Source organism: Pyrus communis, chromosome 17 (genome assembly GCF_963583255.1).
Source record: "Pyrus communis chromosome 17, drPyrComm1.1, whole genome shotgun sequence".
In the NCBI taxonomy this organism is placed as follows: domain Eukaryota; kingdom Viridiplantae; phylum Streptophyta; class Magnoliopsida; order Rosales; family Rosaceae; genus Pyrus; species Pyrus communis.
This window is the reverse complement of record NC_084819.1, coordinates 1,610,335-1,630,752: the sequence shown is the minus strand read 5'-3', so window position 1 is coordinate 1,630,752 and position 20,418 is coordinate 1,610,335. Positions and strand designations below refer to the sequence as shown.

The following is a 20,418-nucleotide window of genomic DNA, read 5'->3' as shown; positions in this document are numbered from 1 at the left end:
CATCCATCCTCATTCATACACCAAACTCAATCCTTCTTTTTTAGCTCAGAATCCCTCTTCATCGTTTTTAAATCTTAAGTTCTTACAATGTCTTCTTCAAGGAGATTGCATGAAATCGATGAGCAACAGAAAAGATTGTTGGCACAACAGGAAGAATTGTTCAATCTCGAGGAAAGTGGAGATGAGGCTTTTGAAATGGAAGAGGATGAAGATGATGAACATAGAAGGCAAAGAGCCTTATATTCCCGTTTTATCATGGAAGTTGTGGGTCAGATATCCAAACCCAGACGTGCTGCAAACTTGGATAAAAAGAGGGAAAGACGAGGTAAAGATCTCTTGGAAGATTATTTTATCCCCAATAGTTTATTCCCTATATTTGCGTTATCTGCTCATCGTGTGCTGCACTGGTATTAATACTCGTTCGGGCTAAGACCAGTCTTTCATGTGTATGTTCACATCGCACCGTACGCTCACTTTGGATCCATTGCATGTGCCAGTCCTGTCCTAGATTGCTATAGGCAATTAGGACTCATATATGATGCGCATAGTGCCAGTCTTCACATGATTGTAATACTAGAGCGTAAATTATTATTACACCCAGTCATGTTCATGTTAGAATACCTCTGCATGAACCGTATGTCAGCATATATCAATGAGCACTCGATGTGATATGTTTATTTCTACGAGATATTACGATTATTGGAAGTTATATGCCTATTTAAAAATTTTGTGACGTATTGAATTCTTGAGATATTGCAGACTACAACAAGTACTTACATACTATACATAGTATGTAAATTTTGGAAACTATACTTGTTTTACGGCGATGGGTTATTATGTTTTCAAAAGGGTTTTTACAAAGCTTTATTTTTAGGCCCACTCACCCTTATTTTGTCCCTCTAGGTTTTAGTAGTTGAGCTTTCGTGTCAACGAGGATTCTTGGCAAACTTGGTATAGGTGATTACCTTCGACGGTATAATTCTTATCCTACCTTTGCTATACTTTTCTTACGCTTGACATTACGTGTGAATTGGATTCATTCTCGCTCACAAGCGCATTTATACATTTAGGCACATTTAGGTTTAAATTTACTCACATTTTCCACATCACTACACTTTATGGCTTCGTCATCTGTATGGTGTCGGCCAACACAACTTGATTCGGAGTCCAAGTAAACATCCCGGATCGGGGTGTGTCAATTACCACTACAACCACCGCAGCAACCATACCTGCCACCATTACCACTACAACTGCCACTATCATTGAAGCCGCCACCCCCACTACCACCACAACCACAATTGTCACTACCATTGTGTTCTTGTATTTACCAAGTCAGAGTTAAATAAGAGTTTTTATCATAAATAACCAAAATTAAGACTCTAATTTTATAAATGTCAGTTTTTAGAAAAACTTTCAAATATGATCAAAATCACACTTCAATAGACTTTAATACCCTCCAAATTAAAAGCAATACAACCCTGAAAATCCAAACCTTTGATTGTTTTTTTTGTCAAATGATAGATTTTGTTAGATTAGTCATGAATTTGAACGTCATCACGCAAACAATCATATGTATTCATCAAGAATAGAATTTCTTTTGTTTATCAATCACAGCCTCATCTCCACCTCCCCAAGAAATAAAAATGTTCTCTTTTTTTTTTTTTTTTTTTTTTTTTTGTTTGCTATTGATTTTTTTTAACATACAATTTTGATGATTTTTAATAAAAGGTAAAGGTTGTGATTATCAGATGATGGATGACTACCGTCGTCTCCTTCATGTGATGCTATGCTCCACCCTCATTTAACTTTGCTTCTCCAAGAAATAAAAAATGTTTTTTTTTTTTTTTTTTGCAATTGAATTTTTTAACATACAATTTTGATGATTTTTAACAAAAGGTAAAGGTTGTGATTATCCAATAATGGATGACTACCGTCGTCTCCTTCATATGATGCTTCACCCTCCTTTAACTTTGCTTTCCTTGATTTGTTAGGTTTTGAAGACAAACAGAAAGTATAAAACCAGTCGACTTAGTTGTAAGAACTCAGCGGCAGCTGCTGTTTCCCAAACACCTGCCATAACCTCGACCTTGAAGAAACTAAAAACAAACAAAAAAAATCAAATAATTAATTTCTAGAAAAATTGATGCTTTACATTGAAACAAACACAGGAGCAGAGAAAACCCACCTCACCTTCAATTCGATTACTAATTGGTTGTGTATAAATTCTTAGGGTTTAGAGTAATTATGTATCAAATCTTACGGCATTTAGGTCTCATGAATTTTTTTTTATTTGTTGCCATAATTGATAATCTTTATGAAACCCAATATTTATGAATTTAGAGATTAAATTTTAATTATATATAATAAATTCTTGTTAAATAATTAAACGTCTTTCAATTTTAGTTAAACTAAAACTAAAATTTAATATATAATTAAAATTTAATCTCTAAATTCATAAATATTGGGTTTCATAAAGATTATCAATTATGGCAACAAATAAAAAAAATTTCATGAGACCTAAATGCCGTAAGATTTGATACATAATTACTCTAAACCCTAAGAATTTATACACACCCAATTAGTAATCGAATTGAAGGTGAGGTGGGTTTTCTCTGCTTCTGTGTTTGTTTCAATGTAAAGCATCAATTTTTCTGGAAATTAATTATTTGATTTTTTTGTTTGTTTTTAGTTTCTTCAAGGTTGAGATTATGGCCGGTATTCGGGAAACAGCCGCCGCCGAGTTCTTACGAGTAAGTATTCTTCGTTACCATTTTTTTTTTTGTTTTTTTATTATTGCTTTGAAAAATTGTAGCATTTTGGTAGAAAATGTCGATCAAAATCGAAAGCTGTATGTCGCTTGGTTTTATTTGGCAGGGCACGAATAGGCAGAGCCTTTTTTTGCAGAGGAACTCGGTTAAGGGAAGAAGCCAGGTGCTTTGGGGCTCGCTTCACGGGAGAAGTTCAGCTCCCAGTTTTGGTAATAGGAGAGGTGTTTCTTTGAGGTGTCGTGCTCAAGAAAAGCCCAGAGCTGTGGTTTCTGGTGGTGTGAGCAGCTTGGTAGATGATGAGCAGTCAAGCTTGGTTGAGAAGCCTGCAGCTGAAGTTATTCTTTTTTTTTTTTTCTGAGGATTTTAAGAATATAGTGATCAGGACCGTCCATCCGATGAGAATCCTTTTCCGTTTAGGGTCGGTTCATAATTTGAATCGTAATAGAATTGAATGATCATCTCAACGAAGTTTAACTAAAATTGAAAGACGTTTAATTATTTAACAAGGTTGAGATTATGGCCGGTATTCGGGAAACAGCCGCCGCCGAGTTCTTACGAGTAAGTATTCTTCGTTACCATTTTTTTCTTTGTTTTTTTATTATTGCTTTGAAAAATTGTAGCATTTTGGTAGAAAATGTCGATCAAAATCGAAAGCTGTATGTCGCTTGGTTTTATTTGGCAGGGCACGAATAGGCAGAGCCTTTTTTTGCAGAGGAACTCGGTTAAGGGAAGAAGCCAGGTGCTTTGGGGCTCGCTTCACGGGAGAAGTTCAGCTCCCAGTTTTGGTAATAGGAGAGGTGTTTCTTTGAGGTGCCGTGCTCAAGAAAAGCCCAGAGCTGTGGTTTCTGGTGGTGTGAGCAGCTTGGTAGATGATGAGCAGTCAAGCTTGGTTGAGAAGCCTGCAGCTGAACTTTAAGGGACTTGTGGTAATTCAGGAGCGTCTCCTTTCTCATGTGGTAATTCAGGAGCGTCTCCTTTCTCAAGTATTATCTTGGATAGAAGCATGTGGTCTTTTAGTAGATAGAATGATAGGTTTCTAGTCATATATTTCGACTCAAAATTCTTGTATCTTTTAAATTATTATGATAATTTCAAACTCTCTCTGAGCGCCTAATAGTATTAAAAATTTTCTTAAAAAAAAAATTCTTGGATAGAAAATTTAATTTTGTAGATAACAAGGTGCAAAAATACAATAATTCTGTAAATGATGTCTTACTGCAGTAGTAGAAAATATGCATTCTAGTGCGAGTTTGATCTCCATCAATTCTCCTTCCCTAACATTTGATAATTTAATCTACTAAGTCCTAGTTTGGTATTGCTTGTTTTCACCAAAAACTAATCCATTTTAAAATTAAATAGTAAAAAAAATGTTTAATAAAATAAATATTCGGCTTATTTTAAAACCAATAACCTTCAAACAACAACTTTTAAAAACAGCATGTAGGTTCCTTTTAAAGCTATCTTAATAAAAAGTGGAGTTAAGTCTTTGATGAAATATTTTTTAATTCGATCATTAATTTAAAACAATTACAGTATGCATCCGTCTTGACACAATTTATCTTTGGAGAGCGACCACCACCACCTACCATACAAATGCTCCTTCTACACTATCATTGCCACTACCACCACCATTGTTGCCATGATCACTACGCTACAATCGTGCCACCACCACCACTACTACAACCACCACTACAACCATACCCGCCACCATTCCTGTGACAATTCGTTCCTAATTTTACGATTTTATTAATTTTAAAAGAGTGAATTGACGAAAATGCTCTTGGATGTGAGATTGTTGACTTTCGTTAACCGTCTTTTCGTGACGTGTACGATTACTATTTTATCGTATTCTTGAAGTACTCGATAGTACGAACGCGTAGGCGCAAGCGGAATCAAAACCGGAGTTACAGTTAAAATTTTACGGACTTACAATGTTCAAGAGCATTTTGATAAATTCATTATTCTAGATAAATTACGCTTTATTCATTATTCTAGATAAATTCATTATTCTATTTCTATATATATATATATTCCATGTTTGGTAATGAATAGGAAAATAATGAAATGTCAATTTTCAGGGATATAATGGGCATTTCCACTTATAAAAAAAAAAAAGGCGACAAAACAAACCGAGTTGGAGCTATGGTACTCATAACGCTCGCAAACATCTTGTATCTTTTTATGAGATAACTTGATTCACCCATTGAAGTTTGCCTTGTAAACATCAAACTTTTTAATCCAATAATTAAATAAAAATGTCATGAAAAATCAAATCCAACATTTATATTGGTTAGGGAAAGGAATATCCAGGGTTTGGAAAATGCTACTCTAGGTTTGGTCGTCAAACTTGGATCGTGTTGTGGGAACTCGTTTCTAGGCCTAGATCTTTTGCTATCGTCAATGGATTTTTTAATAAATCTCTAGATTATTTTTTTTGCAATCCAATTCATTTGAACTATTCAATCTTATGGAAGATTGTTAATTGAGAAAAAATATGACCAATTTTTTGATATGGTCCAATATCCTAAAAGCCAAGTCAAAGGAAAGAGCGATGCTCGCATGAAAAAATGGATTTGTCGCAGGTTAAAGAACCACATCTAGATCCAGCTTCAAATCCCGAACTTTTTGGTTGAAGTTGACCTGCCACAAGCGCATCTGCTGAACTCAGCCGACATTCTGCAATTAAAAGTTCGAAACTCACCCATCCCGAAAATTAATGTAATAACTGCGAACTTTCCTCTCCTCTTAATAATAGTAAATTAAAAAAAAACAATTGAGAAAAATAAAATGTGAAATTGTAGAAAATAAAATAAAATATGAAATTAGAGCGGCCATTTTGCAATATTCCCACCCAGTCCTCATTCCTCTATTTTCTCTGGCGCCAAAATTCAAACACTGTTCGCCAAAATGTACTTCGACGACTCACAGTCACAGCAGATTCAACACTACTACGACGAAGAAGAAGAAGATGAAGCTTCCAATTCAGCGGTGTCGCCGCCGTCGCCGACTGCATGCTCGCAGGGCCACAGATCCACGCTCATCCTCCAAACCAAGCAAGGTGGCTCAATCTGCTTGCTCTGCTTCTCCAACCTCATCTCCAACCCTCAATCTCCCACCGTCCACGTGTCCTACGCCCTCTCTCAGCTCTCTCAGGCCATCTCCGACCCCCCTTTCCTCCGATCTCTCCTCACCTTCCACTCTCACTTCCTCGTCTCGCCTCTCGTTCACGCTCTCTCCTCCTTCGACGACGACCCCATCGCACGACAAGTCGTCCGTCTCGTTTCCGCTCTCTGCGATTCCGCCGATGCCTCGCTTTCTGCTGACTTCGTCGCTAGGGTTTCCGATAGCCTCTCTTCCGGTTCCCTCGCTTGGAGTCGCCGTCAGGTTTATACGGTATTTCCATCGTCCGATTGACCAATTGTCTCTTTGGTTTTTATAATTAAATCAAATAATCCTCTTTTAATGCTTTGTTTACTGTTTGGTTGCTGAGAAAGTAAAGGAAAACTGTCCAATCCAGCAGCATAGGAAATTTATTCTCTGTTCGTTTGTTTTAGTGGGAACTTACAAATTACTTTCGAGATTTTGATAAAATTTTCGGTAATGCTAGAACTTTTCGGTTTTGTGAAATTGAACTCAATCAGATTTGTTAGATTCCTGAAATTTGCCTTATTTTTCCTTTGTTCTAAGTTGCGACGGGAACTTTAGACTGAATCGTTACAAATGCACTACACGGACACTACAAATGAACTACTAAGCACGACAAAACTACCACTAAATCACTACAAATGCACTACAAAACCTAACAAATTAGCCTAAGCTCCATGAAACCTTAAAGTTGCTCATCCAAACGCACCATTGGTGACCTGATGTTCTAATTCAAATGGGGGGATTAGTTAGTGTTTCTTTGAAATATTATTAGTGGATTTATCTCTCATGTATTTTGGCTACTTGGTTTCCCTCGTTTATCATAGTTGAGTCCACGATGAGGTGCCTGGTAAATGTAATGATTTGCATCCATACACCGTATGACTCACTCTTTAACTGCAGCTTCACTGCTTAGGGGTTCTGTTAAACTGCCAGCATACTAATCCTTATGCTCACATTCGGGACAAATATGGCCTCATTACCAATCTCATTGCAGGTCTTCAATTGCCAAGGTAACAAATATAGAATTCAGAAAGAGAGCATGTTCCCTTTTCTAATGTATTTACCACATTATAACTCAACTTTTGTGCTCTAATTCTTTTAACGTAGTGAAGAGATCCGGGGAGAAATCCTGTTTGTTCTATACAAAGTGTCTGTTCTTCAATTCGCCTCAGAGGATGGTGACGGAACTGATCTTTTATTTGCCTTTTGCCCCAAGCTATTGCGCTTGTCTCTGGAGGCACTCATGAAGACCCAAAGCGATGATGTCCGATTGAATTGTGTAGGTCCGTTTTCCACTCCTTTGCTACTTATTTTCTGTTCCTTGAAAGTTGGGTCCATTGGCCTTTAGAGAACCATAGTTCAGCAAGATTTGAGTAGCATTTTAGTCAGCTCGTTTTATTTTTTATCTGTCAGTTTAAGTTTTCTTTTTGGGCACATAGGTATATGTAGACACCAAGCATGGAAAGGTCCTCCCTAAGCTACACTACCATTGTTTCTTATTGATCTCATTCTATATCTTCACAATGAAGGTGAAGGTCCTTACAATTTTTATCATCAACAGTTCGATCTGTTAGTTTAAACAACTGTTGAACAGTTCTAGTTAATGAGTTCAATCAATTTGTTTGAACAGTTATGTGCATGTTAAGTTTATTTAAAACAAACGATAGACAATTACAGCTCTCAGAAACAGTGCTTGATGTTAAAACTTAATCCCTGCAGTGGTTACAAGTATAAGTTTAAACCTTTCAGGTTATGTATGAATCTTTGGGGGAATTCATCCTGATAGAGCATAGAATGCTTACTCTTCGCTGGTACATTGCCTCATTCGTATCAAACCTGTTTTCTCTCAACTAACTATTCCGTATTACTTGTTCAGCACTCTTGACAGTGTTGACGCAGAGAGGGCTTTTCGGGACTGCATATGCACTTGATTCAAACAGTATGAATTCATCAGAAGGTGACAGCTTTGAGCAAGCAACAGAAGATGGAAAAGATGTGAATCCGATGAATGTCTTATTTACTGAGGCCATCAAAGGCCCACTTCTTTCAACAGACAGCCAAGTCCAGATCAGCACTCTGGATTTACTATTTCATTACATGTCCTGGGAAGGCACTTCAGGCAAAGAACTCCAAGCCCTACTTGAAGAAAACATTGCAGATTATGTATTTGAGATACTGAGGTTGTCAGGTTAGTAAATTTTTTCGTGCCAAATAAAACCATAACAACTGTCCTTAAAATGCTGAGCTTGTCAGCTTGTATGTTTTTCTGGATGTTAGAGTAGCCATTTGAGTATTGCCAATCATCAGGAAACCAGAAACTATCTTTTAAGTAAGGAGTCGGCAACCAGCATTGATTAAAAGCAATTACTGAATTTAAGAAGTTTTAAACTGTTCTTAGTGTAGGTAGCTCAAGCCTTTTATATGGTCTTATTTATTTATGAATATTATTCTGTCCAGCCCTTAGAAAGTCCAGTTTCATGAACCCAAAGCATCTTAGTTTCTAAAAGTGCGTTTTAAATATATTTAAAAATCGAGTGCTTCTTGGACAAACTGGTTTTCAGCTAATAAGCCTAGTTAAACTTCATTTCCTTAATAAAAATGAAAATAGCTTATAAGTGTTGTTGATGAACAGAATGCAAGGATCCACTGGTCAAATCATGTGTTCAGGTGCTTGATATTTTATCAAAATCTGAGCAGGCTTTCAAACAGAGGCTTGTTGTCGGGTTTGCAACTTTAGTTCCAGTACTTAATTATGTGGCCGATGTTCCTTTCCATCCAGTTCAAAGTCAGACATTAAAGCTCATTTTGAACTGCATTTCTGATTGCCCCGGAATGGTATCCTCCTCTCATATAGCAGAGCTAGTACCTACTCTCACAAAGATGCTTAGAAAGCATTCTGATGGGGAGATGGGGATGGTTGAGGAAACATTTATATTGACCTGCTCAGTGCTTGTATCTATCATCAGAACTCCATCTGCTCATGTGAATTCGAATCTACAAACGCCAATTGAAGAAGCAATGCAACATGCTGTTTTTGCTTGTCTAAATACCTCTGAGAAGCATACATGTCAACTTTTGCATTCTTTGTTCCTACTTAAGGAGGCTTATTATACGTACAGTCAGGAAGGAAATTCTACCGAATCCGCTAAAGTGGAAATACGACAATTTGTTGTGAATGTATGTACAAAACATTTGTTACCTTGGTTTGTAACCAACTTCAATGAAATGGATGAGGATACTGCCCTTGGAGTACTGGAAACATTTCATTCGATACTGCTTCAGGACTCCAATAACCAAGCAGCGGAACTTGCAAACAGCCTGGTTTCAAGCACATGGTTCAGTTTGTCATTTGGATGCCTTGGCTTATTTCCTACAGAAAAGATGAAACAGAGGGTATATATTATGCTCAGTTCACTAGTAGATGTTCTTATGGGAAATGATGCGGGGCAACCCATTAGAGATGCTGCTTTATGTCTCCCATCTGATCCCATTGATTTACTCTTTCTACTTGGGCAAAAGAACTCCCGTAATTTGGAATTATCTTCTTGCCAATCTGCCATCCTGTTGATTTTATACACCAGTTCCTTATATGATGAAAGGTAATTGAACTTTCGATTTCCAGCCTTCTATTTTTATACGTTTGACGGTAAATTTAACAACTGCAAACCTACTTTTCTTCACATCTTTAATACTTTGCTCCCCAGACTTGCAGATGATAAGTTGGTTTTAGCTTCCCTGGAGCAATATATTCTGGTCAACAGTAGTGATCTCCAAGGTCGGGGCACAGATCCAATCACAGTAATGAGGCTTGTGTATCTTTATGGTCTTTATAGGGGTCTCGCCAAGGTTAGCTACCAAATCCCCTACAGTCCAGAAGCGGAAAGAATCCTGTTCGAGACATTAAGTGAAACCGAATGGGATTTGCCTTCTGCAAGAATTCATCCAATATCATTGAAATGGCTGTTCCAAGAAGAGAAAATCAGCGGGCCATTATCTTATCAGCTTCTGAAATTTTGTGGAAGGAATGTAGCAAATGATTCTGACATCATAGTCCATGGAAACATTAGTCGTATGGTAAATGTTAATTCAATTGCAGATTTAATTGCCGGAGGAGATAATCATGCAGCAATACTTTTGGTGTCCTTGTTGACACAACTTCTCGAGAAAGGACACGAGCATGACATAATTTCTGTATTGAATCTAATGACATCTAGTATCAACATATTTCCAACTGTTTCCAACCAGTTATGCCTGCATGGTATCGGAAATGCTTTCCAGAATTTCTTTTGCGAATCAACTCATACGCAGTCGCCTCAGATATCCAGAGCCGCCTTGGTTTTAATATTTAAAACTTTATGCTCTGCACACCATGGAACTCTTTCTGATGAAGAATCTTGGCTTGCAGTGACTATGAAGGTAACTAACTAAATTTTTCTGATACCAGTTTGGTTACCATAATAGGAATTTAATCCGACAGTTTATCTTCTTTTGTAGTTAATAAATATCGTCACTCCAAGAGCTCCAGACGCGTGGAATCATGAATGTCTCTTAGTAATAGGCATCCTTTCCTTAGTTATGCACCATTCTTCCAACGAAGTGCTCCTAGCACCTTCAAAAGCCATTGTTCTCAGTACTTCTCTGGTCTCTGCAATCAATAGCGTAATTCATGTAGCGTGTCTAAAGGGACCGGCATTGGCTGACCATGATGAGGAGACAAGCTCTGGAGAAGTTTTAATCTATGTGCTTCTACTAAATTACTTCTCTTTACGAAGGTCAGTTCCTACTACTAAATTCAACCATAGAATTGCATTTTTCTTTCGAAACTAACTTTTCTTTTTTCTTGGTTTCCTCCAGTTTGCACACTGTTTTACCTGGCATTGTGGACTGGAAACATTTCTTTGATCCTCCAGATAGGGTGGAGCCGATTTCCTTTATCGGAATCTATTGCCACGACCTCTGCAGACTATTGCATTTTGGATCTGGTTCGGTCAAACTTTTTGCTTCATACTGCCTGTTGGAGTTGTTTAACAGATTGTCCGATCAGCAGAACAGAACAGGGAAGGAGTTTATATGCACCACGAAGCACCAAATGTCTATAACGGCTGTCCTCGAAGGCCTTATTTTCTACACTGACCTCAGAGTGGCTATGAACTGTGGCCTCTGCCTATCAATGATCTTGAGGTGGGAATCAGCGGGAATGCAAGGGACAAGTGCGAGTACAAAGAATAACTGGAGCAGGATGATCGTGGAAGAGCTGGCAATGTCGTTAGCAGTCCCGAGCTTAGCATCAAAATCGTTCATTAATCTTCACAAGCCTGCAATTTATGTCGCAGTCACATTGCTAAGACGTCAGAAGGTTCCTGAGTGGATGAGGTCTGTATTTGACGATTCTTGCATATCTGCAGTAATTCAAAACCTCGAAGCTCATAATCTGAGCGCAGAGATTGTACTTTTATTTCGAGCTTTACTGAACTCTGAGTTCCTTAAGACGGAACAAGTTGCTAGTGTGAATCAGTTGCTCCAGGTGACCATTCCTCTCTCTCCTCATGCATTTTTCGAGTCATTATACTTCTTTCCAGTTGGTTTTGGAATGAACACGAGACAAGATGAAATTTCGAACAGCAGCCCAAAGTTCTGCAAAAAGAGTTAACGAAGTTATTTGGTACATTGCAGGTGTGCAGAAAACGAAAGTACAGCGGCAACAGCCGAGGCGAAATTGCAGAAGAGTATAAAATGAAGGCGAAGGCGGCGACCGTCCTGGACGACATGGGAGAAGTTTGTGAGTTTCTCATCGACTTGATGGCGTCCGAGTCGTCTTTAGATAGGGATCCAGGAGGATTACAGGTTGGGGATAAGAGATTGTTGGAAGAAATAGAGCTTTTCTTCAAAACTCAAACAGAAACCAACGGAAGCTAAGAAAATTATCCGTACTGAATCCATCTTGGCAAAAATGGTGAGCTTCAGCTGAGGAGTACCCCTGTGGGGCTCTCAACGGTCTAACCGTCTATCTCTAGATCTTCTCTCATAGATCATGTCGATCAATAATCGCTCAAATCTAAAATCATATTACTATCGGATTGAATAGTAGTCACTGTAGTGATTCTTCGAAGCACCTCGTTTGTCTAATATCTTCACGTCAATTGACGCATTAAGCCTAGTGTTATTTATGGTATTAAAATACGGTACAAATATGTGATAAGCTTAGCATTGTGCCAAAAGGCAAAGTTGGAAGTTAAAAAAGCAGCTTAACCCGAACGCTTGAGGTAGCTCATCATAGTGCTGCTATTCCTGGAAGGATTTTCTATGGTCGACCAGAGTGAGATACTACGAGATTTTTAACTGTCAAATCTTTGATTAAAAATACAAAAATCAAGACCTAATCGCAACCCGGAGCACCACAGAACTTAAGCTTGAAGAGCGTTACATTTAAATTCAAGGATGACGGAATCAAGTTCTACCACCATGGAAGAACATAAAAAGGGCAACATAAACGAACAACCACCAAAATATAGTTCACATCGAGGAAACGAAACGAGCTCAACACTTCACATATAAATTTGGCAAATGAACAACAACATTTAAGCCGACCTCAATTAGTGGAATAAGGCTTTGTTGTTGTAACTATAACATTTCTATTGGGAAGTCAATATAACGGCAGATATCCGGTAACATGGATGTCCTCAATTTCAACCTGAATGAATCCAAACACTTCCTTTTCTGGGCGTAATATATGTTAAAAATAAAAGCAAATACAGCCTAAGCTTCATGAACCCACAAGAGCATATAACTTAAAAATTAACACACAAGAAAGTACCTCCTGACCTCGTTGAATGCAGAAAATGTAAAGATAACATCTCACAAAATATCCTCCTGACTTGGCTGTGCTACCGAAGCAGGAACGCTCGCTCTTTAAGTCACATTCCTGTCACACACCTTTCTTTCCAAATATATCAAACACATTTGGCCTTTCGTGTCCCTTACTCTACCAAAAGGAAGCACTAAATACCCTCCCCGCACCCCAAAGAATGTTGTGAGCTTTTTTTTCCTTATTAAAAGAATGTGGGGGGTGGGACCTCTTGCTTTTAGACACATTGGAAATAAAGGAAAGCAACTGAATGGAACAGGAGGACGAGAGGGGGTTGAAAATCTAAACCGAGTTTCCCCGCACCAAAATCGAGTGTAGCTGCAGAATTCGAAATTCTACCTGGCTCTCTCAAGATTGCACTGCCAGCCTCTGAAGATGCTCAAAGAAAACTTGAAGGCTTACATCATCTGTGAAGATAACATCTGAACCGGCAGCCATTTCATGCGCATTGTTGTATGTTGCTGACGGGTTCAACTTTGCTAACAAGAACCTTGCCTGCAGAGCATATCAGTAGAAAATAAGTAGGCGATCAGAATACAGTGCAAATAAATTCATCCGCCTTCATGAAATGCAGTACAATTTACAACTGTCACTAGCAAAGATTAACTCATGAAAAAATAAAATTTTAGTCATCGCCCTCTCGTACCAACAACAACAAAGTATATACCAAACGAGCACTCTCTACACAAACGGTTTACCAAAATTTTTAAATTGTAAGTTCTAACAAATTAAGATCAAGCCCAGATCAAAACTATCAACCATGCAACTGGGGAAGCAAGAAACTAAAACTAAGATTTTAAGAAAGTTAAAAACCTGGGAGCCATGCTGATCGCACACCACCAATCTAGGGACAGGGAAACGGTCCCTAACAATCAATTGTGTATCATCTTGGGGAGCTTGCAGTAGTTGTGCAAATGCCTGGACACAAAATATGTACAAAGTAAGTTGAGACATTAACAACATTTGCACACCACCAGTCCGGGAATCATAAACTTAGCATTCATACCTGGTGTTCTGGCTGATTCTGGTATCCCATGTTACGCCACTGTGCTATTGTCATTCCATGGAAAATGACTATACTAAAATATGAATCCAACAACAGAATACGGTCAGCTGCAATGGATGCCACATCCAACAATGCTGGCTGAGGCAGCGAATTAAATGAATATGATATTAATGATGGTTGTATCATGACAGCAGCATTGCTGATATTTTCCCGATTTAACAACATGCGAAAATATGCTGTTTCATCTGGGCTGTTGTTGAAAACCTGCAAACAAACCATTTCAGATCCCAAAGTGGGAAAAAAGATAAAATATTAGCAATAGTTTGCGATATTAGTATCAAAACAAAAGAGATGAAAAGGAGAGGAGCAATCATGGTTACCTGCACAAATTGTGAGCGTCGGAGGTTAAACATAAATTGAGGGAATAATGAGAAAGAGGGATTTAAAGTAAAGGACGATGGATCATCTTTTCGATAATCACCAAATTTCGAACAGAGGCGAATAAGTCCTCGATCCAACCATCGTGTAGCATCAAAAGATTCCTATATGAAACAACGTCAAACCTTTTTTGAGAATTCTATACTTGAAAATTACAAGAAAAATAATTCAAGAAAAAAAAAATCATCGGTGAAGAACAAACAAAATACAAGTAATCTACAATATAAGGGAGAAAGCTCAAGATATTATAAGAAAGCAAAACCTATAAATTGTGTTAAGAATTTGCTATCAATCAAATTAAAGAAACAATGACTAAAAGTTTGATATATCAACAGTCCTGAGATAAAAATTGGCGTACTAAGAAAGCAAGACATATAAATTGTGTTAAGAATTTGATATCAATTAAATTTAAGGCTTAACTTTAGGATACCTTCTAACCCGAAGTTGTGAGATATGAACATAACAAATTGGAAAAGGTGTGCAATAGGGATATACAAGATAATGGAAGATGAGAATGGCTGTGAGCTACCTCTGACTCCATTTTCAAGGAAGTTTTTCTTGCCATTACTACAGCAGCAGTCTCTTGGTCAAATCCTTGAACCAATTCCTGTAAAGTCAAGATCCCTCTGTGTCAGTGATATCCTTTCAGTCAAGCTCGGTAATTAATAATCAATTGGCAGCATAAGAAAATATAACTAAGAAGAAAACATATCATTCCACACAAGGTTCAGGCTCCTATTACATGGCCAACTATTTGATAGCAGCCTTAACAAGCAAAGAGAAAAATGACAATTCAACAACTCTAGGAAACCAATCAATGTGCTAGAACATGATACATTTCTTTTTGGCGATATACAACAAACATTGGCAACTAAGAACAAAATAATAAGTACTGTTTATTCAAAATGCATACTCACACTTGTACATATATCCACGCTCCAACCAATTTCACAATTTTCGCACAATGATGAAACCATATTATACCTTTTTACAAACATTTGTATTCTTTCTCCATTATCCAACTCTTACTTGGACTTAATAAAAGGATTAACAGAAAAATATTAAAAAGGAAAAGAGAAAGCAGAATAGTTTTTCCTTGCTCGGTTATCTAAATAAAAGGAAGTACATGTGTGTGAATGTGTCACAGCACAATCATGCAACGTGAACAAGGGTGTTTATGATATCCAAGGAAAAAGGTGAATTTAAAAGAACCAAACTTCACCAGCTATAGCAAAGGCTAAACTATTTTACAACCTAAACAAATATTTTGACAAAAAAATGAGAGAAACTGAAATAACCTCTGAGCTAACTGAACTATCTATCCATTGTCTAGTAATTGTTGTCACTCGAAGCATCATTTGACCTTCAGGGTTTTGAAAACTGCAATTACAAAGAAAGCACCCAAAATTCAGTCTTCACATAGAACTAACAAGAAAAATTTAACCAAAGGGTTCCATAAGATGTTTCATCGTTGAAGGTCGTGATACAATCTTCAAGCATACCTTGTAAGAAACTGCAGATACAATTGTGGATTTACAGTTCCCGGTGTATTTGAATGATCACTAGATGACAAATCAAAGAAAACTGTCAAGCAAGTACTCTTGTCAAGGCCACACATTTTCCACGCTGTTGTATTCCCCTCCCCTATAGCGGTATCAGCAACAGCAGGTCCTTTCTGCCAGGCTTGGAAAATTTAACATCAAACTCCCCAAACACGTGTAAACCAAATACATTTCAATGACTCTAAACATTATGCCACAAAAGCAAATAAATACAAGCTCTAAATCATCAAATGGTCCAACCTTCTCCAAAGATGTGCAAGGTCCAATAATCCCTTGAATTTTTATGTCCTTAGAACAGTTGATCTCAAGCGTACCACTGAAACAAATAATGTCATGTAATTAGAGTTTGAACACAAATTTGTTAATGATAAAAGTCAAAGCATAGAGAAGTAAAAAAAGGAAAAGAATTTTTAACATGTCCATGCACATGAAAAAGGCATTGGGAGTACAAATACCTAACCTAAGGGATATGACCGTATAAGCAATAGGAATCCCATATAATGATAAATAGGCCACTGGTACATATAACAAGCAGCCACTCACCTTCAGATATTATAATGCTAACAATCATACACTACCTTATGGGTCTCCTTCTCACTCTATTCTTCGATTCTTCCACCGACCCAAAATGAAAAAGGAAAAGACAAGAAAAACAATCGTGTGTATTGAAAAAGAAACTGAAAAGAGCCAGCTAGTATCATTGCTAGCATTTGAACGCATCTTCTATAAGCTTAAAGGTCAAAAATCAAGGAATATGATTCTCAAGCCATAGCTACATTCCTATAACTATGCTCAAGGTGTATCACCAAAATAACAAGTTACAAGAATCACATTTGGAGCATCACTAGAGCATGTCAAATTCAGCTACATGGTTAGCGATACAACTTTAAAGTTGATTGCCAAGCTAATTATAATGAACTCAAAATGTGAAGTGTGAACAAAGACCAGGTCCATCCATATGTTTAATGATTATTACACTTACTTGAAACAAAGGCCAAGCGACTGTTCCCCTTCTTCAAAAACACGCTTGAAAGAGTCTTTGAATACAGAATGACCAAAACTTTCTGCCAGAACAACAAGCCCACCAGTTCTTTCAATTGCAACTTTCATTTCTGCAACCCCAACCTACACAAAAGAATTGCCTCAAGTCAATGCATAATTAAAATACAATCCAGGTGCATAAATTTCTTAAAAACAAATGAAGAATACACAGTTTTACAAACTAATTATATCTTAAGATTCGTTGCAGAACCATAGGCACATATCCACAGTTCTTATTCCAGCAAACAAATTTGCCTTGAAAAAAAAAAAATTAAAACTGACGATAATGACCGTTAAATATATATATGTGAGTGTGTATACTGCAATGAACTAAAACAAATTTCATGAATTACACACTGAGAACTCACATTACATGACCAAACCTATAAAAAAAAGGAACTAGAGTATGGTGATCATTCCAATAATTATAATATTGCTATTTCACCATTCAACAAACATAATTCAAAATTTACTTCCCACACTTTGAAGTTTTAAGTTACCATTATATACTGTTTTTTTCTCGATAATCCGCCTGAGGTCAAATAAAGAATGAAACATAAATTAAGGCACGAAAAGTGGTGTTTCTATCTTAACTCTGAACTATCATAAGAAAAGAAAAATCAATAGACATTAGATTCTGAGACATAAACGTGAGTGCATCTGATCCTTTGCAGCTTTAATAGCTCATGGACAAATTTAAAAAGGATCCCAAACTACGGGTATACATCTGTGACTCTACTTTAGTTAGCGATTTCATACAGCAATAAGGAAGAAGCCATGGCCTGGCATTCAACCATTTTACATTTCAAACTTACTATTTCCAATTTTCAATTAAACCTTACCTATGTAGTAAAAGAAGTATAACCCACTAAATTAGCAAAGGTGAGTCTAACAAGCAGTATTCTGACCAGAAATTTTTCTGTTAGGTGATAAATTTTAAGAAGAACTTAATCTAGTCACCAATATCCAAGGAAGGCCATTAAGGACTGCATTGGAGTCGATCACATGATTGTGAAGTTGCATTGTCAAATTGTCCAAAGCTGAATACAATGCTCATTTGATTCTATCAACGAATCACAAATGGTTCACCTAATGCCTCAGAGAAGCGACATACAGATTGAGAAACGCAAGCAATCCATGAACAACAGTGATGGAAATTTGATTGATGGTCAACAATGCTATGTTAACAGTCTGGATGCTAATGCAGCTCAACCATGCACAAACAAGAACATAAGCCCTAATAACTGAATTGATGATAAAGTTTATGCTTGGGAAAAAAAAAGGCCAGAACCACAGGAATAATTGCTGAAACAAAGAAAGACCTGATCGAGTGCAGATGCAAACAGGTCCAAGACATGGCCCTGGCTAACCAGCTGCTTTGCAAGATTTTCATAAAATTTGATTGCTTTCTTAAAGTATGGTGCTGCATCCTTATCCAGATCCTTATGGGAACGTACTGGATCTGATAAATCTTTCGATACAATCTGCATAACTTTTGTAAATCAGTATCTTTATTGTCTAAAACTTGAATAAATCGCATCACTGAAGTATATAAAACTAAGTGATAATAAGCACCAATGGAACCATCCCCTTCATTATGCCTACATACACTGTAATGCACAACGATTGTAGATTTCCGAAGTAATTTAAGACCAGAAAGACTCAAAATTTGTAATTTAAATCATCAGAGAAAAGCAAGCAAGCTAAACGGAAGCCGAAGGCAGCCAAAAACACCTGTCAACATTTGTTATCATATGCGTTTAGATTCACATCTGCATGCATTCCTGAACATCAAATTGAAAACAGAATAGAATTCTAAAGCTTTACCGCGCCAGGCCCTTCAGTGCATGGACCGCCAACCAAAGCTACAATGCGAGCCCCAGTTCCAGGCACACAAGCTCCAAGTAACCCGGCAGCAACACTCAAAGCCACTCCTGTGCACCTGGAAGCACGGCTTCCTTGCGGCACAGGCCACTGGTCCGTTTGCAATTCATCCAACAACTGAAAATTCACAACAATTCAAACCCAAATAGCAGAACCGAAGAATCAACAACACCATTTATTAGAATCAAACACACAAATACAGAAACCAATCAATCACACTTAAAATCTCACCGTGTTCAATGTGTATTCGCAATCCGAAGCGGGCAACAAGAACCGGGTCACACCAGCATTGGGAAGTCCATTTTGTACCCCCTTCAGCTGGTACCCTCCGCCACCAATTGGACCAGGTCTCCGACCCAAATTGCCGAGACCCAATTGCTCCAAAACGTGTTCCTTTGAAATCTCCTTACTCCCCCGAAAGACATACACTTTCGACAAATCAGAGAACCCCAATTCATGGACCTGAACTTGGGTCCCATACGAAACGAACCCAACAAGCGCATTATCGGGCAGCAACCCAATTGCCCTTTTGAGCGCCGATTTGACATATCCCATCTCCTCCTCGATCATACACGTGTCGAGCACGAAGAGAAAGACCGGGGACGGCAGAGATTGAGGGGCAGAGGAATCCGTCGGCAGAGCGTATTGGAGGGTGGTGTACTGAGGGTATAGCTCACCGGGGAGGTTGGTCTCGGAGATCGCGGCGTAGTGAGGCGGGAAGTGGTTGCGCTGGTAGCAGAAAGGGCAGATCCAGATCTTGGCGGTGAAGTCGACGCGCGCAAAAGGGTTGAGCGCGGCAGAGCAGGTCTTGCAGCGGAGCGGCGCGTAGGGGAGCGTGGGGATGTCAGGGTGGGAGCGGATCGGAGAGATGCAGGCGGCCAGTGGGATCACGCACTTGCTGGCCTCCACCTTGGTGCGCGGCCAGACGTTCCATGTCATCCGAACTCCGTCGATCCCTTCCGCGTCAGTGTTCGCCATCTCCGACATCTTTCAAATTCTCAGCTCGCTGAATGCGAATTGGGGTTTGATCGGATTGAAATTGGAAGCCTGTTTTTCTGGGTTCCTTTTCTTTCAAAATTTTATCCTTTTTCTGGGGAGAGAGGGGGAGAGTGGAGAGAGGAGGCGACGACCCCTCGAGAAAGGAGAGAGAAAAGGGGTCACCGCAATTCGCAGAGGTCAGAGAGAGAGAGGCTCTCTGAGATGTCGAGAAAATAGATGTGTTATGGAGTTTAAAGAGATGCGTTTTAGGGGCTGCTCGATCGAGAGAGAGAGAGAGAGAAAGCGGGGGGGATGATCTGAATCAAGGATTGTTACGAAATTGTACGTGTGTAGGAGCGTGGCTGCCGTTATTCATTTTCTATTCCGAACATGTCAAATTAAAATGTTTTTGTGTATGCTTGTAAAATTGAGAGTTTTAACGAAAAATTCATGATATTGTTTATTTTAACGAACATTTTTACATTAGAAAGTTAATTCTGGTACTATTTATTTTACTTTTTATTTTTTCCTTATCATTAAAATTCAAAATTTTCAAACTTTTTTTCATTAGTTTTTCTTATAAAATTAAGTGGGTTAAAATTTAGATGAAATTAGAGTAATGGCTTTTCAATTTTAATTTAATTGAAACAATGATTTCTCAACTAAAAATATATGATCACTCATCTTTTAACTCATCAAAACGTGCAGTTATGATCCTTTTAATCAATT

The 20,418-nt window shown here is 38.0% G+C and overlaps 2 protein-coding genes across 2 annotated transcripts; one reads left to right on the top strand and one right to left on the bottom strand.

The window, feature by feature from the left end:
- Positions 1-5,634: 5,634 nt before the first annotated feature.
- LOC137722497 (protein PUTATIVE RECOMBINATION INITIATION DEFECT 1) lies at positions 5,635-12,442 on the top strand. The gene is made up of 9 exons (XM_068461513.1): positions 5,635-6,161; positions 6,816-6,925; positions 7,023-7,198; positions 7,792-8,103; positions 8,548-9,514; positions 9,620-10,331; positions 10,410-10,687; positions 10,770-11,439; positions 11,589-12,442. Exons 1-9 carry the CDS (start codon positions 5,676-5,678, stop codon positions 11,829-11,831), a joined length of 3,954 nt encoding a protein of 1,317 aa, XP_068317614.1. The 5' UTR covers positions 5,635-5,675; the 3' UTR covers positions 11,832-12,442.
- A 169-nt stretch (positions 12,443-12,611) lies between these two features.
- LOC137722498 (protein transport protein SEC23 E-like) lies at positions 12,612-19,731 on the bottom strand. Its single transcript, XM_068461514.1, has 12 exons — positions 18,943-19,731; positions 18,655-18,828; positions 18,150-18,311; positions 16,769-16,911; positions 16,027-16,102; positions 15,727-15,899; positions 15,523-15,604; positions 14,754-14,831; positions 14,167-14,328; positions 13,787-14,050; positions 13,594-13,698; positions 12,612-13,275 (listed from the first exon to the last, which is right to left on the bottom strand). The coding sequence occupies exons 1-12, from the start codon at positions 19,696-19,698 to the stop codon at positions 13,129-13,131; spliced, it is 2,322 nt and encodes a 773-aa protein (XP_068317615.1). The 5' UTR covers positions 19,699-19,731; the 3' UTR covers positions 12,612-13,128.
- Between the last annotated feature and the right edge of the window lie 687 nt (positions 19,732-20,418).